Source organism: Ochotona curzoniae, unplaced genomic scaffold, assembly GCF_017591425.1.
Source record: "Ochotona curzoniae isolate NIBS_2020 unplaced genomic scaffold, NIBS_Ocur_1.0 contig_1014, whole genome shotgun sequence".
NCBI lineage: Eukaryota > Metazoa > Chordata > Mammalia > Lagomorpha > Ochotonidae > Ochotona > Ochotona curzoniae.
In genome coordinates this window covers 39,979,185-40,000,000 of record NW_024464920.1, presented here as the reverse complement: position 1 = coordinate 40,000,000, position 20,816 = coordinate 39,979,185, and the positions used below count along the sequence as shown (strand labels likewise).

Genomic DNA, 20,816 nt, shown 5'->3' with positions numbered 1-20,816 from the left:
ATTGGAGTATTTGTATGACCTTGAGGGTCAAAAGGGTTTCTTGAATCAAACAAAGATCCTCAAAAATTTCTTTCTTTAAATTTTTTTTTAATTTAAAACATTTTATTATTGATGTTTGCATCATTTATCAGGATGGGAAGGGTTGAGGAATCAGGGTTTATTGGGTGAAACCATTCTTTATTGACCTTTGCCAATGGATGCTGTAGTCTGACTTGACCTGACCTGTCCCCAGTCCCAACTCTTTTTTTTTTTTTATTGTTGCTTACATTATATTATGTAGTACAGTTTTATAGGCGCTGGGGATCCCCCCCACCCCTCCCATACCCCTCCCCCCATGGTGGATTCCTCCACCTTGTTGCATAACCATAGTGCAAGCAATGAATCCCAGTCCCAACTCTTGCTGGCTGATACCACAGCATGGCCCTGCCCATTCTGCTTCCGTTCCTGACCTATGCAAACCAGCAGGTGTGATAGCCTAGCCCAGCATTCCCCACATTCCAGCCTGGTTCATATATATGCCAGTGAGCTAAGGTTAGCCAGGTTCTATCTGGCCCACTCTCTTCCAGAGCTGACCTACTCACTTGCCAAGGTTGGATTCTTTGAGAGATGTGTGGGCCCTCCTCTGAGGAACTGCAGTTTCTGCTGGTTTGCTTGGGAGCTAAGGGTGGTGACGGGTTAAGTTAGACATGACCATGGAAACCTGCAATACTTACTTATACTGGGGATGGGAACAGATTTGGTTGGTCCTGGCTGTAGTACCTGCAGGCATCTAACAATCCTGGGTGGGGTGGGCTGGGCCACAATATCCACTGCTCATACATACGTCAGGGCAGAGGAGGTAGTCTATGCCAGGTGGAGACCTAGAACCTGCATGTGCGAGATCTGTTTTGGGGGTGGATCTGGTGGGGACCTTGTGGAAACTCCCCTGGTGAGTCATAGCTCCCGTAAGTAAGTATGTCATTCTGGCCTGGGTGTTGGTCAGACTAGGTAGGTCAGATGCATGTCAGGGCTCAGAATGTTGGAAGAATAGTGCTGAAGCAAAGTCTGTAAGGGAGGACCAGGCAAGAGGAATCCAAAGCCAAGCTTAGTTCCTGAGTGGAATTTGGCATTTCCAATAAGCTCTTGACTGTATTCCAGTTTACTTTGCTGGCATTTGCTTCCAGCTCAACTTTTTAAAAGTTCATTGAAATGTGGAATCTGAGAGCCATGAGTAGTTTTTCTACAATACGCATTCTCCATGAAAGTTTTGGAAACCATAGGCATGTATTTCAAAATGCGTTTGCACCAGAAATGAACTTTCCTTTTAATTCCATTTTCCATGAGCTTTTTGAAGTGGCCTCATATTACTCGAGCGACGGAAAACTAAATAATTGCTTGAGGACTGGGATGAGGCTGATAATACCCCGAGGCCAGACGGTCTGAGTTCAAATCTAACCTTTCTGTTTGCTGCCTTGTGACGCTGGAAGCTATGTCTCACTCTCAATGCCTTCACTTCTAATACCTGCTCAGTGGATTAACAACTGTCTCTGAAGGTTGCTGTAGGTCCCAGACATCCATGCCCATCAGCTGTTACCGTCCTTCCGTTGACCAGTGTCCTTTATATTTGTGCATCTTTTTCAGGGAACAGATCCTTTTGAGCACAGTGATTGGCATGCTGGAGTCTCTCTGATTGGGGAAGTAGGTGAATTATTTCCTCTGAGGGTCTCTAAATCCATCAGCAAATGTCAGTCGTAAGCAAAGTACGGGGGTGGCCTCCAAGACAAGCTTAGCCTTTATCTCAAGTTTTGATTTCCATTTCAAATATGGAAAAAAAAAACCTAAATTTGGTCGAATTTCAAAGTGAAACCTTCAGCTTTTGAGATTTAAATCTGATTAAACAAGTGAAATTTAAAATGGTGGTAAGCAAAAATGGATCATTCTCAGATAAACAGGCAAGAATTCTCTAAGAAAAAGATGACATTTTTATGATTTACTATAATCACTTGAAAACTTTATTGAGTAGTATATGAATATATTTATGCATCTTGCTTTATCACAGTAGCTTTCATAGGCTACTTAATGGATTACTTAAAACACAAGAATGAATGCATCTTGAGGAAGAATATATTTGGATTCATTACTCATCATAAGTATAATTATTGTTTAACAATATTGTGAAGGGCTGGTGATGAGACGCAGGTGTTTAAACATGCAGTGCCAATAGATTTGACACGGCATTCAGTACTAGCCGTATACATTTTTAAAGGCTTTTATTCACCACGAGGGACAATAAGGCCCCACACAATAGTAAGTGTGTTTGCTAAAAACATGAAGTGACTGGTTAATTTTTACTCTTTAGATTTTAAACTGGAATTTTTTTTTTTTTTCAGGAATAAGTGTGTGTTAACTTTCTAGTCTACACATTACATTTTCAAGTGAAAAATAAAACCAGACTCGATGTAAAAGTCCACCTACCTGGGGCTTTAACACCATCTTGGGGGTTGGGGAGGAGATTCAAAAAGTTAGTTTGAGTTCAGCCTAAGCAGGTAAACTGACGTGTTGATAGGTATTTTTACCTGGAGCTGTTGGTACTTAGGCAGGATGCAGCCCCTGCCCCCTCAAAGAACCTGAGGCTGCAGAACACCCCAATTTGCTCAGGGAAACACAGCGACTGGTCCAGTTACTCCGCTCCAAGCAGTAGTCTCCCAATTGCTGCGACGGGACTCTTTCCCATCTGCCTTGTTTCGCTCATCAAATGTGAGGCTGTCATTGTTTGAATTTGCTTATTAAATGTTATCTGGTGAATGGTCATTTTTTTTTAATTACATGAATTAGTTTCAATTGCATCTTCTTTTTAAAATTTTTTTTAAAAGATTTATTTTTATTACTTTTTTATTGGAAAGGCGGATATACAGAGAGGAGAGACAGAGAAGAAAGAATGTCTTCCGTCCGATGATTCACTCCCTAAGTGAGCTGCAACGGCCGATGCTATGCCAATCCGAAGCCAGGAGACTCTTCCGGATCTCCCAAGCTGGTGCAGGGTCCCAAAGCTTTGGGCCGTCCTCGACTGCTTTCCCAGGCCACAGACAGGGAGCTGGAAGGGAAGTGGGGCTGCTGGAATAGAACCAGCGCCCATATGGGATCCCAGGCGTGCAAGGCGAGGACCCTAACCACTTGCGCCACCGCGCCGGGCCCAATTGCATCTTCTTTTTCAAGATTTATTTATTTATTTTTTATCCAAATGGTCAGATTTACGGAGAGAGGGAGAGACAGGGAGGAAGATCTTCTGTCCGATGGTTCACTCCCCAAACAGCCACAATGGCTAGAGCTGAGCCGATTCAAAGCCAGGAGCCAGGAGCTTCTTTCGGGCTTTTCACTTGGGTGCAGGGTCTCAAGGTTTTGGGCCATCCTTGACTGCTTTCCCAGGCCACAAGCAGGGAGCTGGATGGGAAGCCGGGCTGCTGGAATACAAGCCAAACAGCGCCTATAGGAGATGCCGGTGTGTGCAAAGCGAGGACTCTTGCCACTAGGCTACAATGCCGGGTATGACTGGTCATCTTTGATTATTGCTGTGTGCTGGGCTCTGTGTCTGGCGTTGCCCTCAGGAAAACTGACATTTCTTGGCAATCTCTCGATTGTTGTGCTCTTTAGAGATGAGTGGGAAGAAACCACTCCTTTGCTGTGTACTTACTTGCTTTGCTTTATACGTGTGTGTAGTTGATATGGCACCTAGGCAGAGATAAGCTGACTGGCTTGCTAAGTATAAACATTTTTAAATGATATTGGGTTGGTTTATTCACATACAGATTAATACAGTGCCTGGAATAGGAATCACTTAAAAAATTGTGTTGAATAAATGAACGGATGCTGGGCTTTATTCTCAAGTCAAAGTTCTTTTTATAACATTCAGTTTCTCTCACTTTCCTCTATTTATCTGCTAGGATTTGGGACACGCTGGTTTTCTTTTAACATTACTTATTATGTAAGCATTTGATTTATAAATACCTTTTTGCTCATGATAGTGTATGAATTCCTTAAGGTTTACAGTCCTTATGTAGCTGCTGCTCTAGAGCTTAACTGATGTATTTTTAAATGTATTTATTTATTCAAAGGCTAAGGCACACACACACAGAGTCAGAGATTGAAAGACATGGACAAAAATTCCCCATTCATTGATTCATTTTCTAAATGCTGGCAGCTGCCAGCAATGGAATATTAAAAACAAGCAGCCGGGAAGTCCACCTGGATGTGCAAGCATTTGGGCCATTGTTCTTTGCCTTCCTAGGCATATTAGCAGAAAGCTGGATTAGAAGTGGAGCAGTTGCAACTCCAACCAGCTGTGGGATGCTGACATTGTTGCTCCACAATGGAAACCCTTGGTGACTTTGTGAAGAACAAGAAAATGTGTACTTATAAAATTAATCTGGGCCTGATGCAGTAGCCTAGTGGCTAAAGTCTTCATCTTGCATCCACCAGGTCCCAGAGGATGCCAGTTCATGTCCTGGTGGCCCCACTTTTTATTCGGCTCCCTGCTTGTGGCCTGGGAAAGCAGTTGAGGATGGCCCAAAGCCTTGGGACTCTGCACCTGCATGGGAGACCGGAAGAGGTTCCTGGCTCCTGATCAGCTTAGCTCTGACAGTTGTGGCCACTTGAGGAGTGACTCAGCAGAGGGAAGATCTTCCTCTCTGTCTCTCGTCCTCTCTGCAAACCCGATTTTCCAGTAAAATAAATAAATCTTTAAAAGAATTAATCTGAAGATAAGATATAATCACCTAATGATATGAATACTCAATGACCCTAGAGACAAGAAGATGTCTCATCCTCCAGGTTCAGACATGACAATTTTTTCTTAATGGCAATTTTCTCCATCTTGACATGGCCACAGCTCCCAGGATCTCCCAATTTTAAGGCTTACATGGATGTGTGATTTTAGCTCACTAGTAATAGCTTGCCTTGCCTGGGTTTTGACATTTTTGGGTATTATCTCATTTGAATCCTTTGAACAGTTTCCAAAACATTTCACTGTCTTCTAGCCAAGGAGAATTGAATTCGGGAGTGGTGAAGAAGGGCTGAAGTTCCAATATGTAGACTGAACAGAGAAACACTGGAAAACAGGTCATTGCAATGCTTCCCAGACTTTAGTGGGGCTCACATGGGGGTCTTGTTAAATAAAGCATACTCTCCTGGGTTCCATCGCTGAGATTCTGATTTAGTTTGTTTCGGAGGAGCTCAGGAGTCAAGCTCCCTGGGCCTGCCAGTGGGACCCAGGCCCAAGGTTCACACCGTGATGCAAAGTAGAATAGCAGTGCTGGCATCTCTTGGATTTAGTTGTAAACATGGTATCTCAGTCTCAGATTTACTGAGATTTCTTCCTGATACAGTTGCCACAGGGCTGGAGGCTGATTAGAGTCAGTTGCTTTCTGTAGACTTCAGAGACCTAGAAGGAGGGGTTGAGTCAGGTCGGCTCAACTTCTTTTCCTCAAACTCCTCCCATAAGGTAAATCATTTTCCTCTCGAGGCTGATGACAAGAAGGTGGAGATATGCAGAATAAAACCGGACAGTATCTTTCAAGAGGGTTTCCTGAGGGAGGATCAACACTCCAAGAGTGGAAATTGGTGCCTTGGAATGAGACCCTATGATTGTGACATTTGGAACAGCCCGGGCCCACCCACCAGTGAAAGGACGTCAGCCAGTTCACCTGTCTGAGCCTTTGTTAAGCCCCTCTACCAAAAATCTCAAAAGTCTTGAATTATTCAAGTAATAGAAACAAGTTTATACCCCGCCCCCCCCCAAAAAAAAGGAAAAGAAAAAGAAACCCAACAAGCTCACCTTTATTAAAGATATCAAGGTCTTCTAGAATTCAAGGAAAATCAATTACACAAAACAGAAAAATCAGAAAGATCTGCTAGAGAAAATGCAAAGTGAGGACATTGACATAATTCAGAAACCGGAAGAAAAATTCACTCATAAAAAGGCATCTAATTAGTATCCGCTGAAAGATCCTGAGAAAACCCACAAACTAAGAACAGCTGTGTCCTTTTTAAAAGAAGCAATCAGCAAGCAGAGTTTGTAGAATCAGATATGTAATTGCTGAAAAGAAAAATGTGATAAGAGATTGCAATAAAAAGTTGTGGAGATTCAGAGCATAAAACAAAAAGACAAAAAATAAGTATAAGACAAGAGAAAAGTTAAGTCTTGGGTGCTTAATCTTGTAAGTCAAATGCGTCCTGAGAAGAGAACTGCAAAGTGAATCTATCCAGGGATGCTAGTGCCTCCTGACAAGTGCATCTCTGAGTATACAAGCAGCAGTGTCAGAACAGGTGCTCCTGGGGACTCAGCTTGGTCCCTTGCTTCTCCATCATGGGGTTCCGTGTCCATGTTATGTGTATTCTATTGGCCCAGGCGGGATAATGAGATCAATTTTGGAGAAATGTTTTTTCTTTTTTTATATGAGCTCACTTTTATTTATTTTACATACACAACTAGATTCATCAGCCATATCAAGTGTACACTGCAAAAGTATGTTCATGTTGCTGTATGCTAGCTCCCAGAGCTTTTCCATCTGGCAAAGTGCACAGACTAGACTCATTGTGTAACAACTCTCCCCGACTTTCTCTTCTTCCCCTCTTGTTCTACTTCCTGTTTCCATGAATGTTTCCTCATGGAATAAACTTTTCCTCTGTAAACGGGATTGTTGGGCACGTGTTGGAAGTGGTGCGTAGGATGCTGCTTGTGCTGCTCATATTGCCTCCTGGAGTGCTAGGGTTCGGGTTCCAGCCCGTTTCTGATTTGGCTTCTTGCTAATGTGCACCCTGGGAGGTAGCAAGCAGTGGCTCATTTAGTTAGAGTCCTGCCATTCACTGGGGGAGATGGATTCAGCTTTTAGGTCCTGGACATTCGGGGTGTGAGCCAGCAGAGGAGAGCTCTCTCTGTCTCCATTTTCTGTTTCTCTTTGTCTCTTGCTCTGTCTGCCTCTCAAAGAACCAAAATGGAATCATGCAATATGTATGTTTTAGTGACTGATTAATTCCACTTAATGTAAGGTTCTCAAGGTTGATCCATTTTGAATATGTGATGAGATGTCTTTCCTTTTTGCATATATATACACACACACATATACATACATACATATACATACACATACATATATATGTAATATTTTATCTATCCACTCAGCTGTGGAAACTTGAATTGATTTCACTTGCTGGTTGTTATGAATAATGGTTTTTAGGAAATGGCTTCCAAATATCTCTTTGAGACCCTGATTTCCACTCTATCAAAGTGGCATTGGTACTAATATAGGAATTATATTTTTCATTTTTTAAAGATTTATTTATTTTTCTTAGAAGAGCCAATATACAGAGAGAAGGAGAAACAGAGAGAAAGACCTGCTGTCTGCTGGTTTACTCCCAGGTAACTGCACTGACCAGAGCTCAGCCCATCTGAAGTTAGGAGCCAGGAGGTTCTTCTGGGTCTCCCACGTGGGTGCAGGATCCCAAGGCTTTGGGCCGTCCTCGACTGCTTTGCCAGGCCACAAACTGAGAGCTGGGTGAGAAGTGGAGGAGTCAGGACATGAATCGACAGCCGAATGGAATCTTTGCACATGGAAGATGAGGATTTATTTGCTAGGCTACCATGCTGAGCCCTATTTTTAGTTTTTTTAAACAAAAATGTGAGAAATCATGATATTGTTTTCATAATGGTTACAATACTTTATATCACCAAATGCCATCAAGTTCCTGATTTCTTCACATTCTCCTTTGGGCTTTTGTTCTGATAACAGCCATTCTAATGTTATACCTCATTGACTCCAGTTTTCCTGCCTTCTGTTTCTTTTTCTTGCCTAGTTGCTCTGGACAGCATTGCAGTAATACATTGAATAGATATAAGAGTGGTCATCCTTGCCTTGTTCTTGATCTTAGTGAAAAAGCTTTAACAGTAGCAATCGAATATGATGGTAGGTCTAGTCTTTTCATTTATGACCTTTGTTATATTGAGGTATAATAATAAGTGTCCTTTTCATGGAAAATTCATTGAGTCTTGTCAAATGCTTTTCCTGCATCAACTGAAATGATCCTGTGGAATTTGTCTTTTGTCAGCGCAGCATATTATATTGATTGGATTGCCCTTGTGTTCCAAGAAAACTAATCCCAATTGGTCATGAAGTATAATCCTTTTAATGTGAAGTTGAATTCAGTTTGCTTGTGTTTTTGTTGTGTGTGTGTGTGTGTGGGTTTTTGCATCAGCGTTCTTTGGGGATATTGGTCTGTCGTTTTCTTATGTTTCTGTCTGACTTTTTGTATTAGGGTAAATGCTATAGTTAATTTTGCTTCAACTGACCTTAGTTCTACTAGTGGAAAATATTTAGTTTGCATCTTCAGTTGTTCAAGTTTGGTCTTAGGAATATAGGGAAAGGAAACTCATAAGTATGGACATTTTCTGATCTTCTTGAATCTTCAATATTGAATCTTCATTATGGAAATCTGGACTTCCTTTCCAAATGCAAATTGTTTCCCCAATGGCTCTTCCCTCTCGTTAGTAATTGATAGCCTTTGACAAGTTTAGTGATTTCTGTGACTGTAAAGTGGACAAAATGCACGTTAATTTGTGGTGTTGCAGGAGGCATTTAGCGGGTTGAAGTAAGCAGTTGAGTGAGATGAGTGTGTGTGATGGCAGGTCCACTTCTGCCATATTTGCTTTTTGGCGTTAGTATATCTTTGTACCCTAGCAAGAGCAGAAAGGCTAAGTGCAGAGGTTTTAGGGAGTTACACTCCCCATGTCTTTGTCTTTTCGTATGTGTCAAACAGAATAAAATTGGGGAATGCAAAGGGAAAAACTATTTGAACCACAAGTTAGAAATCTGCAACTCTGAATAAAATCACAAAGATGACTGAAATCAAATGCCCTAAACACAACATTTGGTGTGGTGGAAGGCAGCTAGGAGATTTACTTACCATCTTTTCTCATCTGTAAAGCAGGGATAATCAAATTTAATTTCATTAGGAATCGATGAGTTAAATGTGTCAAGTATTTTGAACAATGCCTGACCCATTGTAAGTACAAACTAAAGTGTTAGTTGATGCTGGTATTTACTGAATAGAAAACCAAAAATTGATCCCTAAGGAAGTAAACATCTTCAATTAAGGACAATCATGCTTCCTCTTTCTTCCCAAAGCAGCTGCTTCATTTTGATTTGGAAGATCTCAGCAAACCTATCCTGAGAATTACTCAACTTGACTTATTTATTTTCATAATTAGATTTATTTTATATTCCAAACTTCTCTGCTCAAATAATTGTCTGCCTTGGATTCCTAGTAGTTCTTTGTAATACACTCTTATGTTTTGGCTTAAATGCAGTGTTTTCCACGGCACCTTTCTGCTTGTGCCCAAAGTACTTTTAACATTTACATTTTTCCTGTTGTTTGATGGGAAGCATTATGTTTATTATCTATTGCCCAAGATTGATAAATAACAGTTTTATGAAGGGAAAATATCTCTCTACACACAGAAGCTTAACAGCTGTTTATGTAATGACCTTAATAAGTAACTGAGTCATGTTCAGTAAATTTCTTATTAAAATTCTGACTGGTCTATCTTTTTTTATCAGAAATAACTTTCACTGGAGGAAATGGAGGAGAAAACCTTGTCAGCACATCTAACTTCTTGTCCTTTACGAAATCATACTTTGATTTTAGAGGTTTGACTTTGCTAGATAATGAAATTATCATGATGGAATAAGCCATAGAAATAATAAACACAGAAATTCTTCTTTGCATATTGTGTGCTTTTGCTATTCACAAATTTTGGGGCCTTAGATATTAGATACACTTACGTAAGGCCTCACGAACAGTAATTATCTTTTGGCTAGAGAAAAAGCCCAAACGAAAGCTAAGCTGCATTATCGCTTGGCTTCTGACATGAGCTGATAATCAGATTTTCTTTCTTAAACCCATGGTGCTTGAACAATGCTACCCACTGTCTGTGCTTCCCGATATTACCCTTAATTAGAAAGAACAGAAACACAAATCTGAATTATTTCAAAATCTGGTTTCCATGGTCAGGGGTTTGAAGGGCTTAACTTTATTATAAATAAACCTGGCTTTATTGGCTAATGAAATCTGAAATGCGAAGCCTGGGATGGGAGGGAGTGTAATACACTGATGTTTGCACATCCAAATATCCAGTGTGGGCCAAGTGCTTTGTAATAAATCATTGGATAATTGAATTATGACTCCTTTGTCCAAGTATGACCCAAACTGCATCGCTAAGGAGAATCTGAAAATAAAAAACTTGAAATTTTGTTTTCTTGGGAAGTAGTATTGTTAGATTTAATAATGCATTTATGTCCATAGTTGTTGAGGAGATGTTGACTTATAATTTCTTCCGCCTTTGGCACATTGGGTCACATATTATAGCTGTGTGCTGATCTGGCACTGCACACATATATATCTTCAATGTATTAACCTTAGGTATGTGTATTGGGCTCTTTATAATAATCTATGAATTGGTGCCTGAGAAAGATGGCTGGTATCACATATCAGATCAATTTTTGTTTATAGCATTATGAAGGGAAAACTTGACATATATGAGGAGACCTGGCTGCATTTGAAAGAGCGAAGTCATAACTAAGTGAATATAGTAGCTTGTTTCTACTGTTAACACCTCTGTGCCATTTAAGAATATCAGAGGCTATTAGAAATTATTGTAATATATGTCAAATACTCACATCCCTGCATGAGAGCACTTCACAAAGTTTCTGAAAAAAATACAATTCAAAGTTGATTTTGGTGCAAATAGATTTTGAAATCCATGAGAAGTTAATTGATTTTTTTCACTCTTTGTTCACATAAAAGAAATAAATTTTATCTATTTCAGATATGCTGTTTTAAAAGGAGTTTTTCACAATACACGTTTTCCATGAACTTTTGGGTGACCCTATTTATATAAAAAAGAAAACCTCACAGGATTTGGAAAAAGGTTAAAAATCACTGCCTTAAAAGAAAATTCAGTCATCCAGAAGGATAAAGAAAGAGATCATGTATGGCTAAAAATTTCAACAAACTTTTGAAAGTTGTAGGTTTGGTTTAAAAAGTGTGCATTTGATAAAGGATTGATATTTACAATATAGAGGGAGTTCAAGAAATTCAACCAAAGCAAAACAACTAATTGAGTCAAGAAATGGGCAAAGGGCATCAACAGACATTTTTCAAAGGATGAACTACAAATGATCAGAAGACACAAAAAATGCTCAGCCAACAGGGAAATGCAGTAAAAACCACAATGGGGCATTGCCTCACCCTAACTGGAATGATTATCATACTAAAATAATAATTAAAAAAAACAATGCTAGTGCGCATGTGGAGAACAAGATAGCCTAACACATTGTTGGTGGGAATGTAAACTGGTACAATCTTATGGAAGATAGTATAGTAATTAATCAGAAATAATAAAATAGAAACATAAGATCCAACCATCTCACTTTTGGGAATATATGGAAAAGAAATGAAATCAGCATGTGAAAGAGTATCCTATATCTCAGTGTTTAAAGCAGCTCAATTTACAATAACTAAGATATGGAATCAGCCTAGATGCCCATCAATTGATGATTGCATAAAGGAAATATGGTATATATGCATAATGGAGTATTAGTCATAAAAATAATGAAATTCTGTCATCTGCAACAAAATTTTATGCAACAGGCTATTATGTTTAACAAAAGAAGACAAACCCCAAAAGATAGGTATTTCATGTTTTCCATGATTTATAATGCTAAAAAAAAATCTGACCTTAAATGTATGCAACTGAAATTTGCATCTTAGGATATGATTATTGTTTACAGCCCTTTGTATTTCTAGTGAACTGCATACTTTGTACTTCTAATTGTGTTGAGCTCTTTATTCAGTAGATAGAGCATTAAGCCTGTAACTACAAAGTAAATTAAAAACATGTTATTAGAAAAATGGAAAGGAAGGGGCTGGTGTTGTGGCATAGCACATAAAGCTGCTGGCGGTGACACTATCTCACCTTGGCACTGGCTGGAGTCCTGTCAGCTCTACTTCCAATCCTACTCCCTGCTAATGGCCTGGAAAATGTAGCACAGGATGACCCAGGTGCTTGGGACCCTGCCACCAATGCAGAAGATCCAGAACTCCTAGGTTCGGCCTTGCCCAATCCTGGCTGCTGCAGCCATCTGCTAGTGAACAAGCCAATGGAAGATCTCTCTCTCTCTCTTTCTCTTCCCCTCCTTCTGTGATACTGAGTTTAAAATAAATACATAAACCTTAAAAAAAAAAGAAAGAAAGGGGGAAAAGAGGGAGAAGGGAAAGAAGCTTCTTTATATTGTAAGATTGTATTTAGGAAGTACATGAGTTCTATTCTCTTTATATTAGTTAAGAAATTAGTAAAAATAATAAGGTGAGAAAAAAGTGATTGGTTACTGTCCTAGCTGATTAGGGTGACTCCTAGTGCAAGTCTCCATGGCAATGACAAGGATATGAGTTGATCCATGCCATCCCCAAAACCCTGCATCTAGAGGTTCCCCATGTCTAGGAGTGGGAAAAGGACCTCACACAGTGGGATGCTGAGAAGCTACACATTGGGCTATGTTTTCTGTTGGACAAGGACTTAGTCTGACAAAATTATGTTAGAGAGGCTTCCAACACTGAGACGAATCAGTTTCTAGAAATGTGAACAGGGATTTGTGGCACCTGGGGCCCTTTCCTCCTGCTTGGCTCCTAGAATACTGTTGTGTAGGTATTGTCAGGGCCAACACAGAAAATGGAAATAAGGGCCTACTTGTTGAAGAAACAGAAAGAAAATTCAGTTAATGGTGCTAAAATAGAAAGTGTTCCCCGTCGAAAGTGCTTTAACACATGTAAAGAGGGTAGGGTTTACAGTAACACAGAAAACAATATAAGTTTACACCATGAGAAAATTCATAGTCTGAGGTCATGTTTTATGTCAAATAAAAGTTATTGATTTAGAATGTTAGCTGACTGTAAGTTTTTTTTTCTGCAAAATTCTTTTTCTTTTTTTTTTTAAAATTTATTTATTTTTATTGTAAAGGCAGATTTACAGAGAAAAAGATCTTCCATCTTCTGGTTCATTCAGCAAGTGGCGGCACTCCTCAAGTAGCCACGGTGTCCAGAGCTGAGCCAATCTGAAGCCAGTAGCCAGGATCTTCTTCAAAGTCTCCCACGCAGGTGCAGGATCCCAAGACTTTGGACCATCCTCTGCTGTCTTCCCAGGCAACAAGCAGGGAGCTAGTTGGGAAGTGGAACAGCTGGGAAATGAAATGGTGCATGTATGGGATCCTGGCAGGTGCAAATCGAGGATTTATCCGCTAAGCTATTGCACCAGGCCTTGCAAACTCTTTTATTAGCTCTTCACAATATATACTTTTAACAATTTCATTTTTAAAAGTAGCAAATGATTTTTGAGTGTTAATTTTGAGAAGACTGCTGGTACAGTTGTTACTAGAAGTGCTAAAATTATTTTATAGATCAATGACATTTGGATGCATTTCTGATAAATTATTTTGAAACAAAGATTTTAATATTAGAGATGATAATTTGAAGAAAAGCTTTCTAAAAAGATGTAGTTCTTCATACAAATTAATTTTTTTTGTAAATTTTAATTTTAAACCTAAATTTATGCAGTGGTGTTTTCCTGTTCCTCTGACATTTCCTGTAATTAAAAAATTGAGAGGTAGAGAGAAAACGAGAGGAAAAAAAAGGGAGAAAGGGAGAAAGTAAGAGTACTTCTATATACAGGTTTGTTCCTCAATGTCCATAACCTCCAGAGCCAAATTTGGGATATTGTGGGTGCCAGGGACCTAACTGCTGAGCCACCATGTGCACCCATGGGAATTTGGAGTCATGAAACTAGAGCTTTGAATTCAATCCAGGTTTAGAGATGTGGAACATGGCGTCTTCAGTGCTGGGTTGAATACCTCATCCCCTCTGTGCACTTTCAAAATCTTAAAAGAAAGTGAAAATGGCGATGTGATTTGTATGTTATACAATTCCATGGAAATCTTCCAATTGCAGTGAAAGCAAATTCATTTCACTTTTTTATTCTATGGCTCACCACAGGTACTGACAATAACACAGTATCTAGGACTGGCTATGTAACGCAGTGGGTTAAGCCACTGTTTGCCAATGCTGGCATCCTATATTGTGGTGCCCCTTCCAGTCCTGGCTGTTCCACTTCTGATCCAAATTCTTACTCATGAACTTGGGCAGTAATGACAGGTTGGTTTCCTGATGTCAATGTAGGAGATCTGATGACTTTTTATTATGCCTGGCTTTGTCCTGGCACAACCCTTGTCCCTGTAACCATTTGGGAAATGAACTAGAGAATGTAAGATTCTCTCTCTCTCTCTCTCTCTCTCTCTCTCTCTTTTTCTGTGTGTGTGTGAGAGAGAGACTCAAAATTTCAAATAAGCAAGTAAGTAAATAAAACACATATTAACAAAGGAACAACGAAATACCTCTTTATTTTAGGTGTACAGGTATCATCTGCTTCATTTTGGCAGGAGAAAATTACCTAGGTTTTTTTGTTTAGTTGGTGACAAAGATATTATCCTTGTCAATATCAACCTTGTGAGAACTGACTAGTTTCACCAACAGTGAAACTCATTTGCATGAATCCAGACTATTTTTTGAACCTTCTTTTTGAAAATGGAGTTTTTGGGATGAGACAGAATAGGTAAGAGTGTGAAGCTCACTCAGCTCAAGCTATCTGAAATAATCCATGGTGCTTGCCTCATGATGATAAGATGGCTGCAGTGGGCCCAGCACAGTAGCCTGGTGGCTAAAGTCCTCACCTTACATACGCTGGAATCCCACATGGGTGCCAGTTCTAATCCTGGTGACCCTGCTTCCCATCCAGCTCCCTGCCTGGGAAAGGAATGGAGGATGGCCCAAAGTCTTGTGACTCTGCACCTGCATGGGGAGTGAATCAATGGACAACAGATCTTCCTCTCTGTCTCTCCTCATTTCTGTATATCTGATTTTCCAATTAAAAAAATAAATCATAAAAAAGATGGTTGCAGCAGCTCCAAATTCTGCAGTATTTCACAGTCAAGCCTTCATCTTGGGAGTCTCATTATAGCATGTTAGTACTGAACTCTATTCTCTGTGGCCACGGAACATAATGTGCTGCTGTGCTGAGATCTGGGCATTTGCTTTATCAAAGCTATAAGAATTGAAAAACGGAGAAGTGTGGCTTCCTAAATATTTTTTTTTATGGAAATAGGATGCGATTAAAGTGATAAGTAGGGGCTCAGTGCGATGGCTCAATTAACTAAATTTCCCCCTTGCAAGTGCCAGGATCCCAGTGGGCACTGGTTCGTATACCGGCTGCTCCATTCCCATCTAGCTCCCTCTTTATGGGCCAGGAAAGCAGCAGAGGATGGATAGCCCCGAGCCTTGGGACCCTGCAGCCATTTGGGAGGCCCAGAACAGACTCCTGGCTCTTGAGTCCTAATTTTGGATTGGCTCAGCTCCGGCAGTTGCAGCCAATGGGGAATGAACCAATGGAGATGGAATATTTTTTCCTCTGTCTCTCCTTTCTGTAAATCTGCCTTTGCAATAAAAATAGATAATTTTTTTTAAGAAAAAAAAAGAAATAAAAAAGTGATAGGTATCTTTTCAAGTGGTAGTGTTGGTAGAGGCTGAAGTATTCTGTTTGAAACATAATTCATGTTAAGGTCAGAGATGGGCCTACTGTCTTCCCTAATCTTTGTCTCTAAGCGTAATGTGCTATCTATAATGATTAGGTCCTGGTACCCAGAAGTAGTCTGTTTTCTTGTGACTTGGTATGGCACATAGTTCAGTTGGAAGAGACTAAATGTCTTGACTAAGAGCAACAGGAATAGTTGTACTATATCAGATATATTATGCTACATGTGGAAGCAACAGAAATGTTATTCAGTGTTTCTATTTAGATCCTTGGGTTAGTATTCTAACTTCCATCTTTAACCACCATTTAATTTTCCACTCGTGGAACTTACATTTTTGTTTCTTACATTCTTATTATTCAGTTATTATTTGGGTCTTAGTGATCCATTAAAGAACGGTTCTGAATTTCTGAGAAACCAATGTGAAATGACAAAGCTGGAGGAAATCCACGCTTTTCTCTCTGGCCTGCAGCAGTCGTAGATTTGGTAGGCTGTGGGACAACTCAACAGACAAAGGAGCTCCAATTTCTCTTCCTGTCTTTCCATATTCTCTAAGTACGGTTACTGCCGGGTGTCCTGTCAGCCCTGCTTCCCTTACGTATTGCCAAGAGAGAAAGGAAATATGCCTTCACTGGCTACTGTACTTCGAACGGTTCCTAAAACCCTGCAAGAAAACCGCAGTGATCTTGGCAAACAAACAATTGAAAAGTACAGGTGCTGGGAATGTACACAGCCCCAAATCAACATGACTCAGGAGGAAAGGGTAACAATGAAAGGTGCTTTTCATTCAGAGAAATTTATTTCCTTTAAATATTTGCAATCTGCAGCCGATAGCACATGAGCCCACTTGGCATTATTGCCTGACAATGGGGAGGACGGGCGGGAACGAGCAGATGCTTGAGCGACCTGTTGCGTGAGGGCCACCATCTATCAAGAGGATCAATATTTACTGTTCTTGTATCTTTGTGGTGAAAGTTTGCTCTTCTCAAAAAAGAAAAAAAAAAGGTTGGGGGTGGGTGGGTTGTGCTTTAATATATAGAGCACGAGTTTGACTTTAGTGATTCAATTGGAAGCAACAAGGTCTTTACACTCGGGTATGATGAGACTTTCACTGTTTCAAGGAGGAAACTCTACCAGACCCATGACAGGTGGAATAATTTCCCCATTTATTCAGTTTCACTCCAGTTCGATCATATCTCGATGAAAGGCACACTTCTGAATTCATTGCTGCGTTTCCAAATATGTCTTAAAACAAGTAAATTCTATTCGATATGACGCCACATACATGTAGCAGGAATCATGCTAGGTGTTGGGGTGACCAAGATGGATAGTACGGGAGTCACTGCATTAGCATTTTTGCCTCAGTTTCCCTAGTCTGTCATACTTAGATCATAGAGGAGAGACCTATGAGATAAGGAGGAGAGAGAAAAATAAATGATGGGTAATGATTACACTTATACTGCAGACTGATTTTCTATTCAGAACAAACTGTGGTTCACTCCTTAAGCACATGTCTAGAATTAGCTGGGAGTCTTGTTACAATTCAGTTGGTAGGATCAGAGAAATTCCCATATCCAACAGACTCCCAGGCCATGTGTTACTGGTCTTGGGGCCACACTCGAGGTCACAAGCAGCTTGTTATCAATTGTGTTGGTCACCCGGGGTGATGGTCAGTGGCACACATCCCTGAGCTCCGCTCGAGATATTCTGAGTCAACATTTGCATTTTGATTTGTTATCCTGATAATTTTCATGCCATGTTTAAATGATGGGAAATTATTGGGCACTGTTAAGAAGGTAAAATGCTTATGAAAGGATAGATTTCTGGTCCTTCGTTTGTGCATCTCCTGCCTTCTGATGTTGGCACATCTGCCCAGCTCTTTCCTGTCACTTATCTGATGTGTGCCATGTTGAGGCCTTGGCTTTAAAAAGACAATATGAAAGAGAAAATGAAGTTCTACCAGGTCTGTGCGTGGAGAAACTAGTGGTTGGCAGAGAACTGCAAATGAGGGAACGGGCCTTGGAGTCTTCAAGAGGGTGGAATTGATAGGATTCAGGCATGAATATCTGTGGATGGAAGAGAGAGAGGAACACTGAGAAACCTTTCCGTTACCTTGCATGTCTGGTTCTGACCCCTGGATTTGTCATTTCGGTGACACTAAGATGCATTGTGCAGTGTGAGGTTAAGAACGTTGGGCCTTGGAGTAGGAGTGAGTAGAGTGTTTCCAATGCTTACTGCTTCTGTAGCTTGGTTATAAGATTTTCATCTTCCAAATGGGGAAGGTTGTGCAGTATCATTAGCCCCAGCTGGAAAAGGTAGAAACTGAAAAATGGGGCATGTCAAGAAGTTGTCCCAGCTTGTGCTGATAGCAGTGGAGAGGAGCTCACAATCCTGCAGGTTCCAGTCTGAGGCTGTCCATGCATAGCTACTCTTCAGACGGGCAGGGGTGCTAACCAAGAAAATACATAGCTTTTTCTCCAGGTCTCTCTTAGTGTCACCACTCTCTTGCAGAATGAGAGAGAATGAAAGAGAGAAACAGAGAGAGAGAGAGAGAGAGAGAGAAAGTTTCTGTCTGCTGGTTGACTCCTCAAATGTCCATAACAGCTGGGCTACGCCAGGCTGAACCAGGAGCCAGGAACTCCACTCAGGTCTCCCACATGAGTAACAAGGGCCTAAGTCCATGGGCCATTTACCACTATCTCCCAGATGTATTAGCAGCAAGCTGAACCAGAAACACAGAAATGGAAATGCAGGCATTGCAAGTGGTGTCTTGATCCATTGCACTACAACACTGTCCCTCAAATTGTGTCTTCACTCAGAGTTTCAGATTTAAGACACAAATCCTTTGCTCAGGGAATAGGTGGGGTGGGTTCACAATATGGCTGTGTGGATTATTATGGGATGTATATGCTTCACCTTTTAAGTAGTATCCTATCCTTCATGCATGGACAATTTGACTTACTAATTTTTATAATTTATTTATGCTTACTAAAAGAAAGTGTTATGGAGAGAGAAGGAAGGACAGATCTTTCATCTGCTGGTTTACTCCCCAAATGGCTGAAATGGCCAAAGTTGGGCAGGTCTAGAGATAGGAGCTAGAAGCCATGCACCAGGCGCTTTTCCCAACTCTCTCATGGGTGCAGGGGCCTAAGGACTTGAGACAGCTTCTGCTGCTTTGCCAGGTCACAAGCAGTGAGCTAGATCTGAAGTGGAATAGCCAGGACTTGAATCTGCACCCAATGGAAAGTTGTGGCCACAAGCAGATTCTTTTTTGTTTTTTATAAGTTCTTTTTTTAAAAAAAATTTTAATTGAAAAGTCAGATTTACAGAGAATAGGGAAGACAGAAAATTATCTTACCTATGCTGATTCACTACCCAAGTGGCCATAATGGTTGAAACTAAACTGAGCTAATTCTAAGCCAGGAGCTAGGAGCTTCTTCCAGGTCTCCCATGCAGGTGCAGGGTCCCAAGGCTTTGGGGTGTATTCTATTGCTTTCCTAGCCTACAAGCAAGGAGCTGAATGCGAAGCAGAGCAGGTGTCAGCAACATGAACCAGCACCCATATGGGATCTCAGTGCATTTAAGGTGAGGACTTTAGCCACTAGGGTCTGCACTGGGCCCCTCAGGCAGATTCTTAACTCAGTATGCCACTGCACTGGCCCCTGGATTGGCTGGCTATAGACTCAAGAAGTTAGTGTTACCTGGATCACATAATATTAATAATCTCTCAATAGTGCTATCCTTACAATATCCAAGTGAGCTAAATTCATATAATAAAAATTATGCAATGATTATACACTTGTGAGTTATTTTTACTTAAAATCACACACTCACTATGTATGGCTTTATGTTGTATCTGTAGATCTTTCACTTTTCATTTCTGTTTACTGTAAGATAACAAAGTTTGAGTTGAGGGCCTTCCTTTCCCTTTTTACCCAGGCCCTCCATTCTGTCTATATTCTGCCACATGGATTGTTCTTACACTTAGAACAACCAATGGTATCACATGGCTACATCCTGTCTGCTTGTGAGTCTTTGTTCTGATGTCACCCTATCTGAGATTTCACTTATTTCTGTATATGAGTTAGTCCACAACTCTTAGTACTCTCCTATTCCCTTCAATCTTGTCTTAGTTTTCATCTCAGCAGAGAAAAGGCACCATCTTATATCATAGATATTTTTGTTGGTTTTTCTTCCCTCACTAAAATGTCAGTTCATAAGGGAAGGTACTTCAAGTGTTGCATCCTTAGTGTATAGAACAATGGGTGGTCCATAGTGTAACCAAATTAAAAAAATTAAGTGCACATAAAAATAAACTAATTAGCTTTTATTTGTATGCACATATATATACACACATATATAAGTATATATGGATATACACACGTGCATAGATATGTATATATATTGTGTATATGTACACACATATCTGGAGAGACAGAATTAATTTCAATTATTTTCAGGATCGTTTCATTTAAAGAATTGAGAGGCAAAAATACCTCTACAATGGCAATAATTTAGGGTAGGGTGGTGGGTGACATGGATTACTTTTGGAACTATAAACTAATTTTATTTTGTGTATTTTCTACTTATAGCCCAGCGCTCATTCTGAAAGAACTGCTTTGCCCTGTTCCAGATTCATTAATCATATGAAGAATTTCTGTGAATCTCATAAACTTAATAGTATAAATTTTCTACATTTTCCAGGTAAATGATGAAATAATCCCATGAAAGCCAGAGTTTCCAAAAAAAAAAATTGACTATGTACAGGTAAAACTCATAAAGACTTCATGGAAAAATACTTGAGTTATATTCCAAAATAGCAACAAAAGAGGAAGATGTTAGCTTGGGAAGTTACTGAATCCATGAAGTACAACTGGCTGTTCCTGGGATTCCCTGGTAAAATTATTGTTTCATTTATTTTCTACTGTTGGCAATATTCTCATGTTGGTTCCCTTTTAGAAAGCATGGCAGCAATACGCTGTGGTGGCTATAGGTAAATATGATTCTTAGAACTTGTCCTATCAGAGATAAAGAAGCTCATTTTAGTTCTGTGTCTTTTTAAAAAATTTTATTTATTTTTATTGGAAAGTCAAGTTTACAGAGAGAAGGAGAGACAGATCTTCCATCTGTTGGCTCACTCCACAAGTGGCTCCA

At 40.1% G+C, this 20,816-nt stretch overlaps 1 protein-coding gene across 1 annotated transcript in view; it reads left to right on the top strand.

The window, feature by feature from the left end:
- Positions 1-20,816, top strand: part of CUNH12orf42 (chromosome unknown C12orf42 homolog) — a 109,680-nt gene that overhangs the window by 52,415 nt on the left and 36,449 nt on the right. Inside the window, exon 4 of the mRNA XM_040987993.1 lies at positions 20,255-20,366. Coding sequence (XP_040843927.1) covers positions 20,255-20,366 — 112 coding nt within the window. The remainder of the gene's footprint in view (positions 1-20,254; positions 20,367-20,816) is intronic.